General features: G+C 38.1%; 1 protein-coding gene across 1 annotated transcript in view; it reads right to left on the bottom strand.

Annotated features, from left to right (window-relative positions):
- The window catches only part of Mrpl1 (mitochondrial ribosomal protein L1), a 53527-nt gene that overhangs the window by 22864 nt on the left and 16733 nt on the right, over nt 1-13930 (bottom strand). Inside the window, exons 4-6 of the mRNA XM_050150178.1 lie at nt 13546-13629; nt 11655-11726; nt 7716-7827 (exon numbers count right to left, since the gene is read on the bottom strand). Of these exons, the coding sequence (XP_050006135.1) occupies nt 7716-7827; nt 11655-11726; nt 13546-13629 (268 nt within the window). The remainder of the gene's footprint in view (nt 1-7715; nt 7828-11654; nt 11727-13545; nt 13630-13930) is intronic.

The following is a 13930-nucleotide window of genomic DNA, read 5'->3' as shown; positions in this document are numbered from 1 at the left end:
AAACATATAATCAAAAAATAATAATACCTTTGAGTTCATTTTACTGCTGGGCATGGAGCCTGCCCTGAAGTGTGGTTTTGTATGCCCAGTAAGACTCCCGTGGAGAAACTATATCTTCCTCTATGAGAGGCTGTTAATTGGAGATAGTTTCTTGGTTGGGGATGGTGCCATTGTCTACTTTTGCATCCCAGCACTGGGACCCTGTCTGGTTTGAATTTGTACGGGTCCTGTGCACACTGCCACAGTATTGGTAAGCTCATGTGCATCAGTCCTTTCGTGTCTAGAAGACACTGTGTTCTTCGTATCATCTATCCCCCTATGGCTCTTAAAATCTCCTGCCTTCTCTTCTGCATAATTCCGAGCCCTGCAGGGAGGGTTTGATGGAGCTGTCCCATTTAGGACTCCATGTCCCAGGCTCGCTCACTCTGCACATGGTCCAGTTGTGGGTCTCTATTAGTTCCCATTTGTTGCAGGGGAAGCTTCTCGGATGATGGTGGAATGAGAAACTGACCTACGGGTACAGCAGAGTGCTATTAAGAGTCACTTTATGTCTCCTTTTAATTCTGTCTGATTCTAGTTCATATGTTTTGGGGCTCTGTTTGTAGATGAGTATGTACTTTTATTATTATTATCATTATCATCATCATTATTATTATTATTATTAATTATCCAACTTTTCCAGTATCAGCTTTCACCTTAAAGATTGATTTTGTCTGGCATCAGTATAGCCAATGACATTCTCTGAACTCTTTTTCGTTTGCATGACCTCATAAGCTACCTTTTGGTCAGAGTGAGCAGTGCATTTCCAACTGACACATGCCCAGTGGGAATCAGACACTGACATGCTTTCCACCATCGCATCATGATTGTTCCTTTGTACTTCTTATACAGCCATTTTTTTTGTTTTAAACAAATAAAAACCATGTCTCTTTTATTCCATATTTTGATTTAAGTTATATGCCTTTTAAACATGTTCTGGAAATTACAAAGATCACCTTTTTTAAAATCATAAATTACTTCATGTTTATATATAATATCAATCAACTAATCTTTTTTCTCTGCCATCTTAACACTGTGGTGATTGTCAGGTTAAAACCTCATTTACTTTCTATATATTTGTCTTTAAAACAATATTCACTATACTTCATATGACAAAAATGATAACCATTCCAGATTCCTTTACACTTCATATTTAACCATAGTTTTTATTGATCCTGCCTCTTCAACATCCCTTAACATCCTTTTCTGTCTTCACTACTATTGCAAAATTTATTCTTTCTCTGTTATCTGCACTACAATAGCCTCCCAAATATTCTCTGTTTAAGTTTCTATATCTTCACATTTCTAACCCATGACTTACATGATTCTTAACAAGGTTTTCAATGGTTCTCATCTACAAAAAGGATCAAATCTAATCTCTGTGGAAAGGCGCAGAGCGCCACTGTCTATCACTGTCTAACCTCGTTAACTACCACTGTTTGATAACACTCCACATCCAAATGACAGAAAGTGGCTTAAAACTTCTGGAAAATGCCCATTCATGGTTAATGTCTCAACTGTTACCTTCTTTACATGATTCTAAGAAGTAGATATTCACTCTGAGAAGTACGCTGTGTATTTCCTAATACCCATGTGACTTTAATGCTTAAGTTTATTCTTCTCTGTCTCTTCTGTCAATATGTATTTTCTTAAAAATGTGACCTGTCAGCTGAGTGATGGTGGTGCATGCCCTTAATTTCAGCATTCAGGAGGCAGAAGTATGTGGACCTCTGTGAGTTCATGGCTAGTCTGGTGGTCTACAGAGCTAGTTCCAGGACAGTCAGGGCTACACAAAGAAATGCTGTCTCTAAAACAAACAACAACAAAAAAATGTAAACGGTCTTTTAATCTTTCAATTTTCAGAACATAGTAAGTACTCAGTAATTACCCATTTATTTAACAAATGGGCTGTAATGGTAGAAATGACATATGTAATGGTAAAAACCACGTATAAGTTCCCCTAAAATAATTGTACAAATGAATAGTCACTTTTAGGAATCTTAGGAATTTGGTGTGCACACAGTATGAACTTTTTGTATATAGTTGGTGCTAACTCAGTCTACATTATCAAAAAAAATTATTGGGCATTTGTTAGCATGTAACACATTTTGTAGATAAGAATTAACGGTCCTCAGTGATTTGCTGCCTTCACTTCCTTGTCACAGTGTCACTGAAGTCCACAGGGACAGAGCCAAGGCTGAGAGGCTTATACACTATCCTGTTTCTCAGAAGGGACAGACATCAAATTACCATGGCTTTGATTTCTTCTACTGACATGCACTTGCTCTCTACTTTCTTTTCTGTTTTATACTCTTCACTTTCCTTCCTGCCTTCTTCCCCCTCTAACACTCTCTACTGCTTCCATAATAATCATGATTCAGTCTTTTATTCTAAATGTATCTTTTTTTCCTTTACTACAGAAAACAAGGCTGGCAGGCAAGAAAGAAAAGACAGAAAGAAGCTAGTTAGAATTGAACATGCTGAAATTTTATGAAATGGTGAGAACTAAGAACTGACATTAGAATCTGGGGAAGCAATGGCCTGTGACTGTAACTGAGAGAGGAGACAGGAAGCAAGAATAATACTTGGTAAGAAGTGGAAGCAACAAATCACTAAAGGCCACTATTTTAAAAACTGGTATAAGGACAAGGAACTGAGACTATACAACAAGGGTAGCTCAACCAAAGGAAGGCTTGAATGGCAGGGAAGTGTTCTCTGTTTGACAAAACAAATCTGGGTGTGGTTAAGTGCTGCTGTTAAGCTGGTTTGTCTAACTGCTCCATGACATCAAAGACTTTCCCTCCTGTTCAAAGCCACCACATCCAGTGGGCATAATCAGTGCTCAATTAGTATAAACACAATTATATTTTAAATATGTAAATTACACTTAATCCATAGTTCAGTGGAGTTATTAACTCTGTATCTTCTTTCAACTAAATCCTGCATTAAATGGTCTTTAGTTGCAAACATTTGTAGAGACTATCCTTAGCCAGATACCATTCTAGGCCATACGACAATAACAACAGCTAACCTGAAGGTATCTTTGCTTTAATAGTAGAAATTGAATGCATACTACAGAAGAAGGAGCAAGAGAAAGAGAAGTTGTTGCTGCCAGGTGTGCTAAGTCCTAAAAAGAATACAAAGACTCAATAATGAACAATCTGTAGATAACAGAAAGTTGAAAGTAATTATTTTTCATTTGATGGTCATGGTACTCCTGTTCAAATAATATCTGAATAAGAAAGTGTGCCAAGAAAATAAGCAAAGAATACTGCAGATAGACAGATAAGCAGGCAGGCAGACACACACACACACACACACACACACACACACACACACACAAATAAATCCAAGACCCAAGAAACAGCACAGCAGACCCTAGGGCTGAAATAAAGAAAACAAAACAAAGTTCATATCAGGATTATCCATAAGGCACTCATAATTAATCTATTGTTATAATAACGGTATTTAATCAATTTACATATGAATAGTTTTTAAACTAGTATGGGCGTAGAAAACAGTTTTTGCATTCTTCCTCCTATAAACTAAGCGTTCAATTTCAGTAATAGAAGCAATACTTGAAAGCACAAAACGCTATTTTAAGACTTGAACAGTACTTTAAAATAACTGAAATGTTTATGAGTCTTACACCTGATACAACCACCTCTGTGGTTGTTTGAAAGAAAATGGCCCCCAAAAGGCCCTATAAGAAGGTATAGCTTTGTTGAAGTAGGTGTGGCCTTGTTAGAGAAAGCATGTCACTGGGAAGGCGAATTTTGAGGTCTCACACATGCTCAAGCCACACCCAATGTCTTAGACCACTGATGGAAGAATTCTCAGCTCCTTTGCTAGCTTCATGCCTGCCTGCATGCTGCCTTGCCTCCCACCATGATGATAATGGATTAAACTTCTAAAACTGTAAGCCACCCCAATTAAATGAGAGTAGCCATGGTCATTCACAGCAAAGAAAACCCTAACAAACACAGATGCAGGTATCAGGGACTGGGGCATTGCTGTGATAGGCCTGACCATGTTTTTGTTTGGAGGAATTTGGACTTTGATACTTTGAGTTAGGAAAGCAGTGGACTGAAGGCATTAAGCCCTGCTATACTAGTAGGGGCATTGAAGACAATGGCTCTGATAATGATTTTAACTGTGGGGGGCTGGCTCAAGAGGTTTCAGAGGAAAAGAACTTTATTATGTTGCCTAGAGATCTTTATTGTGATATTTGGAGGGGGGGGAGAAAGTGGCTGCTTTTGCCCTTTGTCTAAAGAGTCTGCCTGAGGCTACAGTGAAGAAATTTGGATTAATTCATGAGCAGAGAAAAATCTCAAAACAGCCTGGTATAGCCTTGTTATGTGGGTGTTAGTGGTAACTCTAATGAAGATTTATGATTAAAAAAAAAAAAAAGGACCAAGCTGACAGGGCAAATTACAAAATGTAAAATTGGAGGAGAAAAAAAGCACCAGGAAGAGGAATAGAGCTAAATACAAAATAAAGGGAGTGGTGACCTCAGGACAAGATCTCACCCAGCTAAATTTCCAATCCATGAAAAGGAACTAAAGAAAAGCTTAGAGCCAGAGCCCAGTGTGACAGCACACACCTTTAATCCCTGCACTCCAGAGGCTGAGTCTGATCAGTCTGGTCAAATAGCAAGTTCCAGGACAGCCAAGCTTGGGCAGTAAGAGAAACCATGGAAAACAGAAAGCTGGCAAAGATGTAATTGAATGAAGAGGTTATTCCCAGCCCCAGTAAATTCCAGCCCCAGTAAGCAGCAGAACACTGTATATAAAATAAATAAGTCTTTTTAAAAAATTGTCATGGACATGGTGCCTCTTCACAGTAATAAAAACCCTAAGACAACTTCTTTAAGGAAGCAGAGACAGGAGGATCCCTGGAGCTCACAGCCTAACCAGGCTCAGTGGAGAATGACTGAGAAAGACAGTTGATATCAACCTTAGGCTTCCACATGAATGCACACATGTGCACACACATACACACACACCACATTAAAGAAAAATATCTAAAGTGATGATGTAAGAATTTTAAAGAGCTCTTGGAGAAGGTGAAATAATTAGCAAAATGAAACTAAACTTCTTTTGAGCAAGTTTTAAATATATTTCATGAAGCAAAAAAGAAGTACTTAGAAAACAAGCCAAACAGGAATTTGAAAAAGTGAAACTGACTGTAGTTATATAAGAAATTTAGAAACATGCTGTGCAGTGTGCACACTGGATCTAGCAGAGATGATCATTCCCGCTCCTGCTGGTAAACTGAGATGCTGCGGGAACCAATGAACGCCGCTGCAGAGACCAGTTCTAGCTGCAGCTCCAGAACTTCTATTCTACCTCAGTGGGTTTTGTTGAATCAAAAGGGAATCAAATATTCTGAAAAAATAATCTGAACAAGCTATAAAAATGCATAATCCAAGCTCGTCTGTTCCATGCATGTCTGGTGTGTCCTGTTTGAACATTCTGACAGGCTAATAGTTTGTTTTCAGGCTTACAGAACACAAATGTTTGCTAGCTCTATTGAGCAGACCCTGCGGTTGAAAAGAAAACATTAAGAAATGGGGGTGCTGTCATTCCTCCAGGAGCCTTCTTAAGCATAGAGTCGAGGGACACACGGTCAGGGAAGGTGTGGTTCATTATAAAAGTAAAATAAATCCCACTGATAAAAATAAACACTTTAACAGGAAATTTGCTATTTGGAATAAAGAAGTTGTTGGAAAACCTTCTACAATTTAAAAAAGAAAAAAACGTGATGATAATGAGAAGAACCCTTCCAAACTTAAACACCAGCAGGTGATGATGAAAAGAATGACGGAAACGGAATCACCCGGGGGTTCTAGAGAGCAGAGTGGCAAAGGCAGCAGTTAGAGCCTGAGAACCAGCTGAGAAGTTACAGTGGTGGCCCAGAGGGCATCAGTACCATGAGTCTCTCCTTTCACAGCCTCCATTAGAGCTGCTGGCTGCCTTTTCTGCCCAATAATATTCAATTACAGGCCTGACTTAGGAGAAATGTGAGTCTGATTCCTAACAACAAAGAGAGCTACAATGGAAATCTCTATGAAAAACGCCAAGTCCCACCTACATTTAGTAAGGTATCATTTAATGCAGGCTACAAAAGTAACAAAAGCATAGTAGAATAAAAGAATTTAAGTCCATTTGAATTATATTTAATTAGAGTACGACTAGATATCTGAGTGGCTAATATGTATGAAGAATTTTAAGTTTTTTTTTTTAGTCTACTGGAGATGATATTTGAAAACAACAAACTATCAAAACAAACTTTAAAAGATAAAAACTTGTTTTATTTACAATACCGTATAGAAAAACCCTTATCTATACCAGACATTCAGCACCACCTACAACAAATGAACCAGTTCTATGAGTGTGACACCACTTGTCAGGGGAAATGCCTGGTGTAAAGGCCTCAGCTGGCTCTTCAACTCTCCCATCAACCACTCCTTTCCTATTTAGTCACTGACACTGTACTCTTCATTCAGTCCTCACCGTGCAGAACTTAAACATTACCCGCATCAGTCTCTGGCAACTGCAGCCTCACAGGGCTCCCTCCCTCCAAGTTTCAATCCAAACCAGGATCTCCTATGCTGCTCTAGAAAATAGATCATGTCACAGCACACCTTACGACATCTAAATGATTCATGACAATAGGAAAATAAGCCCATGCTCATTAACTCCTAATTCAAAGACTCCCTCAAAACAGCATTAATCTACCCCAGCATCGCTCATTTCCCACGGTTCACCTCCACATCTATGTAGAGGCACCATGCCTACAGCTGAGAAGACCTAACTGGAGCCAGCCTATACTTCTAGCCTACTTCAGTGCCTGTGGTTAATATATTCTTTCTACTTACAATATTAGTTCTCAACTAATTCATCCAATTATACTGGTAACAGCTTAAATGTCACCTCATTCCGTTGGAGAGGTGGGGAAGAAGCAGCAGAGAGGTTTTTGTTTGCTTTGCTTTGTCTTGATTTCTTTTTTAAATTTTCTTTCATGGAATGGCACTGCAGGGGTGAGGGAAAGATGTGGGGGCACTGTGAGGTGGGCGAAATTGGGGTGGATGATGTAAAATTCCCAAAGAATCAATAAAGAACCTAAATAAAAACTAAGTAGATAAATAAGTTACCTCATTCATGATATGTTGCTTTCTTCCCCACCTATATTTAAATAAGCCCCCACTGAATATCCATTCATTGTTATCTTAGGAATTCATCAATTCATATCTCTCATTTTATAACACTTGCAGCATTTTACTATATTTCTTAAGAAGGAAGTATTCATAAAGAAAAATTCTACTAAGGGGAAATACCTACAGAGCCAAATGCTCATATATATACATTTATGTACATGCTGATAAAGGAGTATAAATGTCAACAAAATGATATGACGACAGTGTTCTTAGTAGTTAGTACATTCCACTAATGTACAGCTAGGCTATACTCTACAGTATTATCAGTCAGTAGCTACGCACATTACACTGTAACAATACGAACACAAAAGAAGAAAAAATAAAGCTGCATACATCATTTTCAAATACTAGGCATAATATTTGATCTACAAACAAATTAGCAGCTTTGCTTTCTTACAAACAAAATTATAAAGAAGGCGGCTGATAGCATATTAAAATAACAAATATTCTCCCTTACTTCTGGTAGCCTTTGGAAATCTTTTCTTCAGTTTCTTCCTTAATGGGTTAAGCTCAGTCATTATTTCTGGAACAGCTACATAAAAGTCCACAACAACCTCATCATCCAAGATCTGAAAACCAGAGAAAAACAGAAACAGCTCTTTACAAAAAAAAAAAAAAAAAAAAAACCTTTACCTTTTCAGACAGAAGTAATTTCAGCATGATTTGAAAAAGTACTATTGTACATACTTTTCTTCAAAAACAGAATTATATAAATACAGTCACCAGATATGAAAAATATCAGAACAAAACACTTTGTTATATTTCAAAAATAGCTGCATGCATTTTTAAACACAATTAATGGTTTTAATTCTACCATGAGATTATGCTAGGCAAATGGTGTTATAAGTTAGAACATAACATTGGTATGTATCCAACTCACACGCATCTCCCACAGAAGAAATCAAGTCTATTAAAACTGGAGAGAGGTAAACAGCTTTTATTAACAGGCTTCCTAAAACTACTTCTACAACATGTTCCTTTAAGTTAAAAATTATTGTGAATGTCATGCTACAATTAACCTTAGGAACACATCTTAGAATAAGACGAATCTGTAGATAAAAATATGCTTTTACAAACAAGAAAAAAACATTACTTTCAAATAACTCTGAGCCAGATATATGTATGACATTTCAAAATAAAATGAATTTAATAAATAAATTAAAAGCTTAGAAATGATTCAAAGTTCAGTAATTATAGCCTACTTTACATTTTCTTTTATAAAAAGATTTTGTCTTTATTCTTATGGGTATGAATGTTTTGCTTGCATATATGTCTGTGCATCATCACATGTATGTGTGGTGCCCATGGAGACTAGAAGAGGCCATAGGATTCCCTGAAACTGGAGTTACAGAAGGTTTTGAGTCACCATGTGGATTCTGGGAACTGAACCTGGGTCCTCTGCAAGAGCAGCCAGTGCTCTTAATTGCTGAGTCATCTCTCCAGCTAAATACTAAGAAAAACAGTGTACTAATTTAGGAATACAGGAATGGGGGCTTAGAGTATTACTTGGTCTTAGAACACTTGCCTAGCCTGTTTAAGGCCCTGGGTTCAAACTCGAGTATTGCAATAAATAAATGAATGTATAGAACTGTGATTGCAAATCTACAACCATGATTTACCTGAAAAACTGTTTTGAACTTACTTCGTAACCTTAATGAATACCTTCTAAAACTACCATGGAAAGCTGTCAAACACTTGATGGGAAGAGCATCCTGGTTAAGATAACTTACCCAAGGAAATGCATCCACCACCAGGGCTCTTAAAGAAAATTATGTACCTACAATATTTATATACCAAACATCACGTTTAGATTTTCTTATTTAGGTTTCTATTTCCGATGTTTCCTTTACTGAACAGTGGGGCTGTGCAACACATTCTCCTCCGTGAGGAAATGGACCACTTGAGAGCCGAACTGAAGGAGTGGCTCTGACAGCTTGAGAGCAGAGGAGAGGTGGCGCACGCTTGGTGATGTTAATTTTCTGGCTCCAGAGGACAAGTCCTACTCTCAAATTCCCTAGCACCTGCATGTATTTACATTTCATCAATTAAAAACCCTTTAGTAGCCGGGCGGTGGTGGCGCACGCCTTTAATCCCAGCATTCGGGAGGCAGAGGCAGGCGGATCTCTGTGAGTTCGAGACCAGCCTGGTCTACAAGAGCTAATTCCAGGACAGGCTCCAAAACCACAGAGAAACCCTGTCTCGAAAAACAAAAAAAAAAAAAAAAAACCTTTAGTAGTTTTTAAATAATGAAAATGATACAAATAGAATGGGATACTACACTTGGACTCAGTCGAGAACCTGTGTTAAACATCCATTCCCACGTCCCCAGTGTGCTCACTTTGGACACTGAAGATTGCATAAAGGCTCCAGGCCTCTCCTGTTGTGGCTGGACTGGCTCAACAAGTTCAAGCCAGATGGAGAAGTGTTTTACATAACAACCTTAAACAAGGGAGGAAGACTCTTCAAAGCAACTCCCAGGGAGAAGCTGAGCTTCAGTTTCCTGAGTCCTCTCCTAGACTCTGTGTCCTTCTGTGTGCGTTTGCTCACCCCATAAAAACCTTTCTTCAGCTACTGATGTGTCTGCTCCTGTCTGCTGAGTTCCAGATTTCTTTGCTGCTACCTGTTGCCCCTGAAATTTTTCTTGCCTTTTTAAATCTCTAACTAGAAAAGCAAAAGAACCCAATTGAGGCCCCTAGATGGATGACAAAATTACTTCCATGTGGGAACAGAAAATGAGGTGTAACCTCATTTGTTTCCTGAGCCCTGGTCAATCAAATTTGGCTCCAGGATAAACTATCTCCAATGCCCTTAAAAAATTAAAATCACCATCAGACAGCTGGGCGGTGGTGGCGCACACCTTTAATACCCTCACTCTGGAGGCAGAGGCAGGAGGATCTCTGAGTTCCAGGGTAGCCTGGTCTAAAGAGGGAGTTCCTCAACAGGCTCTAAAGCTACATAGAGAAACCCTGTCTCAAAAAAAAAAAAAAAAAAAAGAAAGAAAACAAAACAAAACCACCACCATCAGATTTAGAACACTGTTGGCATGCTGTGTACCCTGAAGGACTTGCCCAGTAAGTCAAGCAAAAGATGTGGATATTCAACAAAGGACACAAATTTCCTGTAGGCAGAGATTGCTCTTTCATTTCCCGGCCACCCAGACCTGAATAATCACATAGAAACTATATTAATTACAACATTGTTTGGTCAATGACTCTAGAGTATTTCTAGCTAGCTCTTACATCCTAATCCATTTCTATCAATTTGTGTGTTTTGCCACAAGGTTGTGGTCTACCAATAAGGCTCCTAAAGTTCCAGCATGTCCTTCTCCTTCGGCAGCTACATGGCATCTCTTTGACTCCGCCTACTCTCTCTCTATATCTCTTCCAGCCTGGCTTTATTCTTCTAAGCCACTGGCCAAAGCAGCTTTATTCATTAACCAATAAAAGCAACAGAATACAGAATACAGAAGGACATCCCACATCACTTTCAAATCAGTTTTTCCTGTCTCCCTGTTGCCCACCCCCATTCATAGTGTAATTTAATTAACTTATTTAGAAGAGAGACTCCCAGAAAATGTTAAGGAAAACCTTCTTGTAATTTTAGAAATAACTATATGTCCCTTCCTACCTTAAAAAAAAATGCCATTCTCATTATAAAAGGCTCCCCAGGCTATTATTTCCTGAAGGTGTGCTACTTACTCCTCAGCTATCATGCTAAGCCAGCCTTGCCACTTTAAGTGGGCTGGGGAGTAAGTGTTCAAGAGGAAATAACATGCTATGGAGATAAATACCAAGTAAATGATAATTTCATTCCCAGAGAGAAAAAGATACTTAGCTTTTAAAATATGAATGAGATATTTGTGTGCTAATATTTAGATTTCATTTTAAATCTCACATTCAAAACCAGAGTAATATTGGCCTTTATATTCTATTCACAAAACTTTCATGACAACAGTAAAGAATAAACAAATGGATGAATGTGTGAAGTAATCGATGGTTAAAAGTTTTGGCGGCTTTTTCTTAGATTTGAAACTGAAGAAAATACAAAACAAATTTCCTCTTTTTATAAACGTACTATTTTGGAGATGATCTATTCCCACTGATTATGTGCAAACACAATAAATTAATGGATGGGGTGAAAAGAGATGGCTCAGCAGTTATAGGCACTGGTTGCTCTTTCAGGAGACCTTGATTCAATTCCCAGAAACCACAAGGCAGCTATTAACTATCTGTAATGTATCTCTGGTCCCAAGGAATCCCCACCTTCTTCAGGCCTCCAAGGGCACCATGAAGAACAGACATGCATGCAGACAAAAACCCCATAAACACAAAATAAATTAGTGGATAGCAGAACTATCAGAATAATCTTTATAGCCAATGAACATAAAACACAATACCTTCTTAACCAGATCTGCTCCTCCTGCAAACACAGCTCCATTCTCTTCTGCTATTTTAATCTCTGATGCATTCTACCAAAGCATAATAGTTTAAACATTATTTTTAAACAAATTCATTATATTCTCAATAACTGTCAGAAACATCAATTATAATTAAAATGGTTTCATTTCTAATTGAAAATGTATCAATTTTCAATTACTGCATTAGATACATTACATTCTGAAAAAAAATCTTCAATTTGTGTGTCACTGGAGTATTTGACTGACAGAAGAAATACATCTTGATGACATATAAAGAACCTAGCAAGTGCCCAGAGTGGTGGCACTCGCCCTTAATCCCAGTACTCAGGAGGCAGAGGCAAGCCCATCTCTCTTATGAGTTCGAGACCAGCCTGGTCTATGCAGCAAGTTCCAAAACAGCTAGGTCTATGTTTATAAACCCTGACTCAAAATCAAGCAAAAAGAACCCAGCAAGAGACATGTCTCTGGTTCTGTCAATAACAAAAACTTAAAATACGGTTAGTTTTACTAACTTTCATTTTATAAAACTGATATGAGGAGGAAAAATTCAATAAATCAAAAAAATCTAAAATGTAAGTCATGTCTGAAAATTTCAAAGAAAAACAGTATTTGTGATTTTCCTTCCAGATATCCCATTTCTCTCTTTTTGTTTTCTGGGAATATATTTCACTCCCTTAGTTACTGGAGCACTTGAAGTGCCTGTTGGGGAATATTATTTTCAGGTGTGTGACTTCTGTTTACACTGCATTTGATTAACTGTGAAGCTGTGTTACTGTGCCTGTCTAAAACACCTGACGGTTTTAATAAACAGATGAATGGCCCACAGTGAGGGGAGCAAGTAGGCGGGGCTGGCAGGCAGAAAACATAAATAAAAGGAGCAACAAAAGAACAAGGAGAGGAGGACATCAGGGACCAGCCACACAGCCAGCCACGGAGTGAAAGGGAAATACACAGAGTAAGAAAAGGAAAAGGCCCAGAGGCTAAAGGTAGTCAGGGTAATTATTTAAAAAGCTGGCAAGAAGCAAGTCAAGCCAAGGCCAGGTGATTCTAAGTAAGAATAAGACTCTGTGTATGATTTATTTGGTATTTGGGTGATGGGCCCCTCAAAAAGAGCCAAACATCACGCAGTACACTCCGGCAACTATAATCCCCACTTACTGGAAAGAACACAGTTTCTTCCTCCAGAGTAAAACAGAGAAAATATAAAAAGTCTCAGTTATGAAAGAAAAACTAAGCAAAGGGGTTAGTACATTATAAACAACTGTCAAAAACACAGAAACCCGACAGAGCTGGTGTCCACACTTATCATGTCCTTGCCTGCTGGCTCCACAACCAGGTATTTGTTTTAAGCTGAGACATATCTCTGGTTCTGTCAATAACAAAAACTTAAAATATGGTTAGTTTTACTAACTTTCATTTTATAAAACTGATATGAGGAGGAAAAATTCAATAAATCAAAAAAGATCTAAAACATAAGTCATGTCTGAAAATTTCAAAGAAAAACAGTATTTGTGATTTTCCTTCCAGACATCCCATTTCTCTCTTTTTGTTTTCTGGAGACTCAGAGCAGTAAGTAGTCACTGTTGTATAAAATAACCCTGGTGTTTCTGAGGAGTCTGAAGAAGACCTGAAGACCCAGGACACAGCCCATATCTCTCTTCAGGTTCTGTGGAACAACACTACTGAGGCGGCCTTGTAATGGTGGCAGGAATGCTATATGCATCTCCTTCTCAAATAAGTCACTGCTTTGAGCTTTAAAGGACTAACGTGAATACTGAATTTTCCTCTAAGTATATTCCACTACTCTCTTCATTAATTAGTAATAATTTCTTAAAAATTAAATTATACAATTGCTGACAAAATTACTCACCCCTGTAAACACAGCAACTTTGTTGACTTCTGAAGCAAAAGGGTACGGTAAACTAACAACACTGGCAAATGGCTCCACTTTTTTCTAAACATACAAAGGAGAAAAATAATTACAGAAAGTTCATCTTTTCTATTATCTTCTGGATTCTATATAAAAAAAGAAAAATGTTCTTCATTTTTGAGGTGTTTTGGTTGTTGGGTCATTGCCAGGATAGACAGGCCTTTCTGCAGACTTGAAAATCAAGACCTCTTGTCTCAGCTTCCAAGTGCTGGGAATAGAGGGATGCACTGCCGCACTCAACTCCTGCTTTAAGTGCTTTCAGTCTACGGTAGCTCCTCTCGTATATTCCAAACCATTCTCTGGTTATAATTTAAAGCTCAAGACA

The sequence above is a fragment of the Alexandromys fortis genome, unplaced genomic scaffold (genome assembly GCF_014885135.2).
Source record: "Alexandromys fortis isolate MF-2015 unplaced genomic scaffold, M_Fortis_MF-2015_v1.1 scaffold_0, whole genome shotgun sequence".
NCBI classification, from domain to species: domain Eukaryota; kingdom Metazoa; phylum Chordata; class Mammalia; order Rodentia; family Cricetidae; genus Alexandromys; species Alexandromys fortis.
The sequence above is the reverse complement of the archived record's forward strand: the minus strand, read 5'-3'. Positions and strand labels throughout refer to the sequence as shown.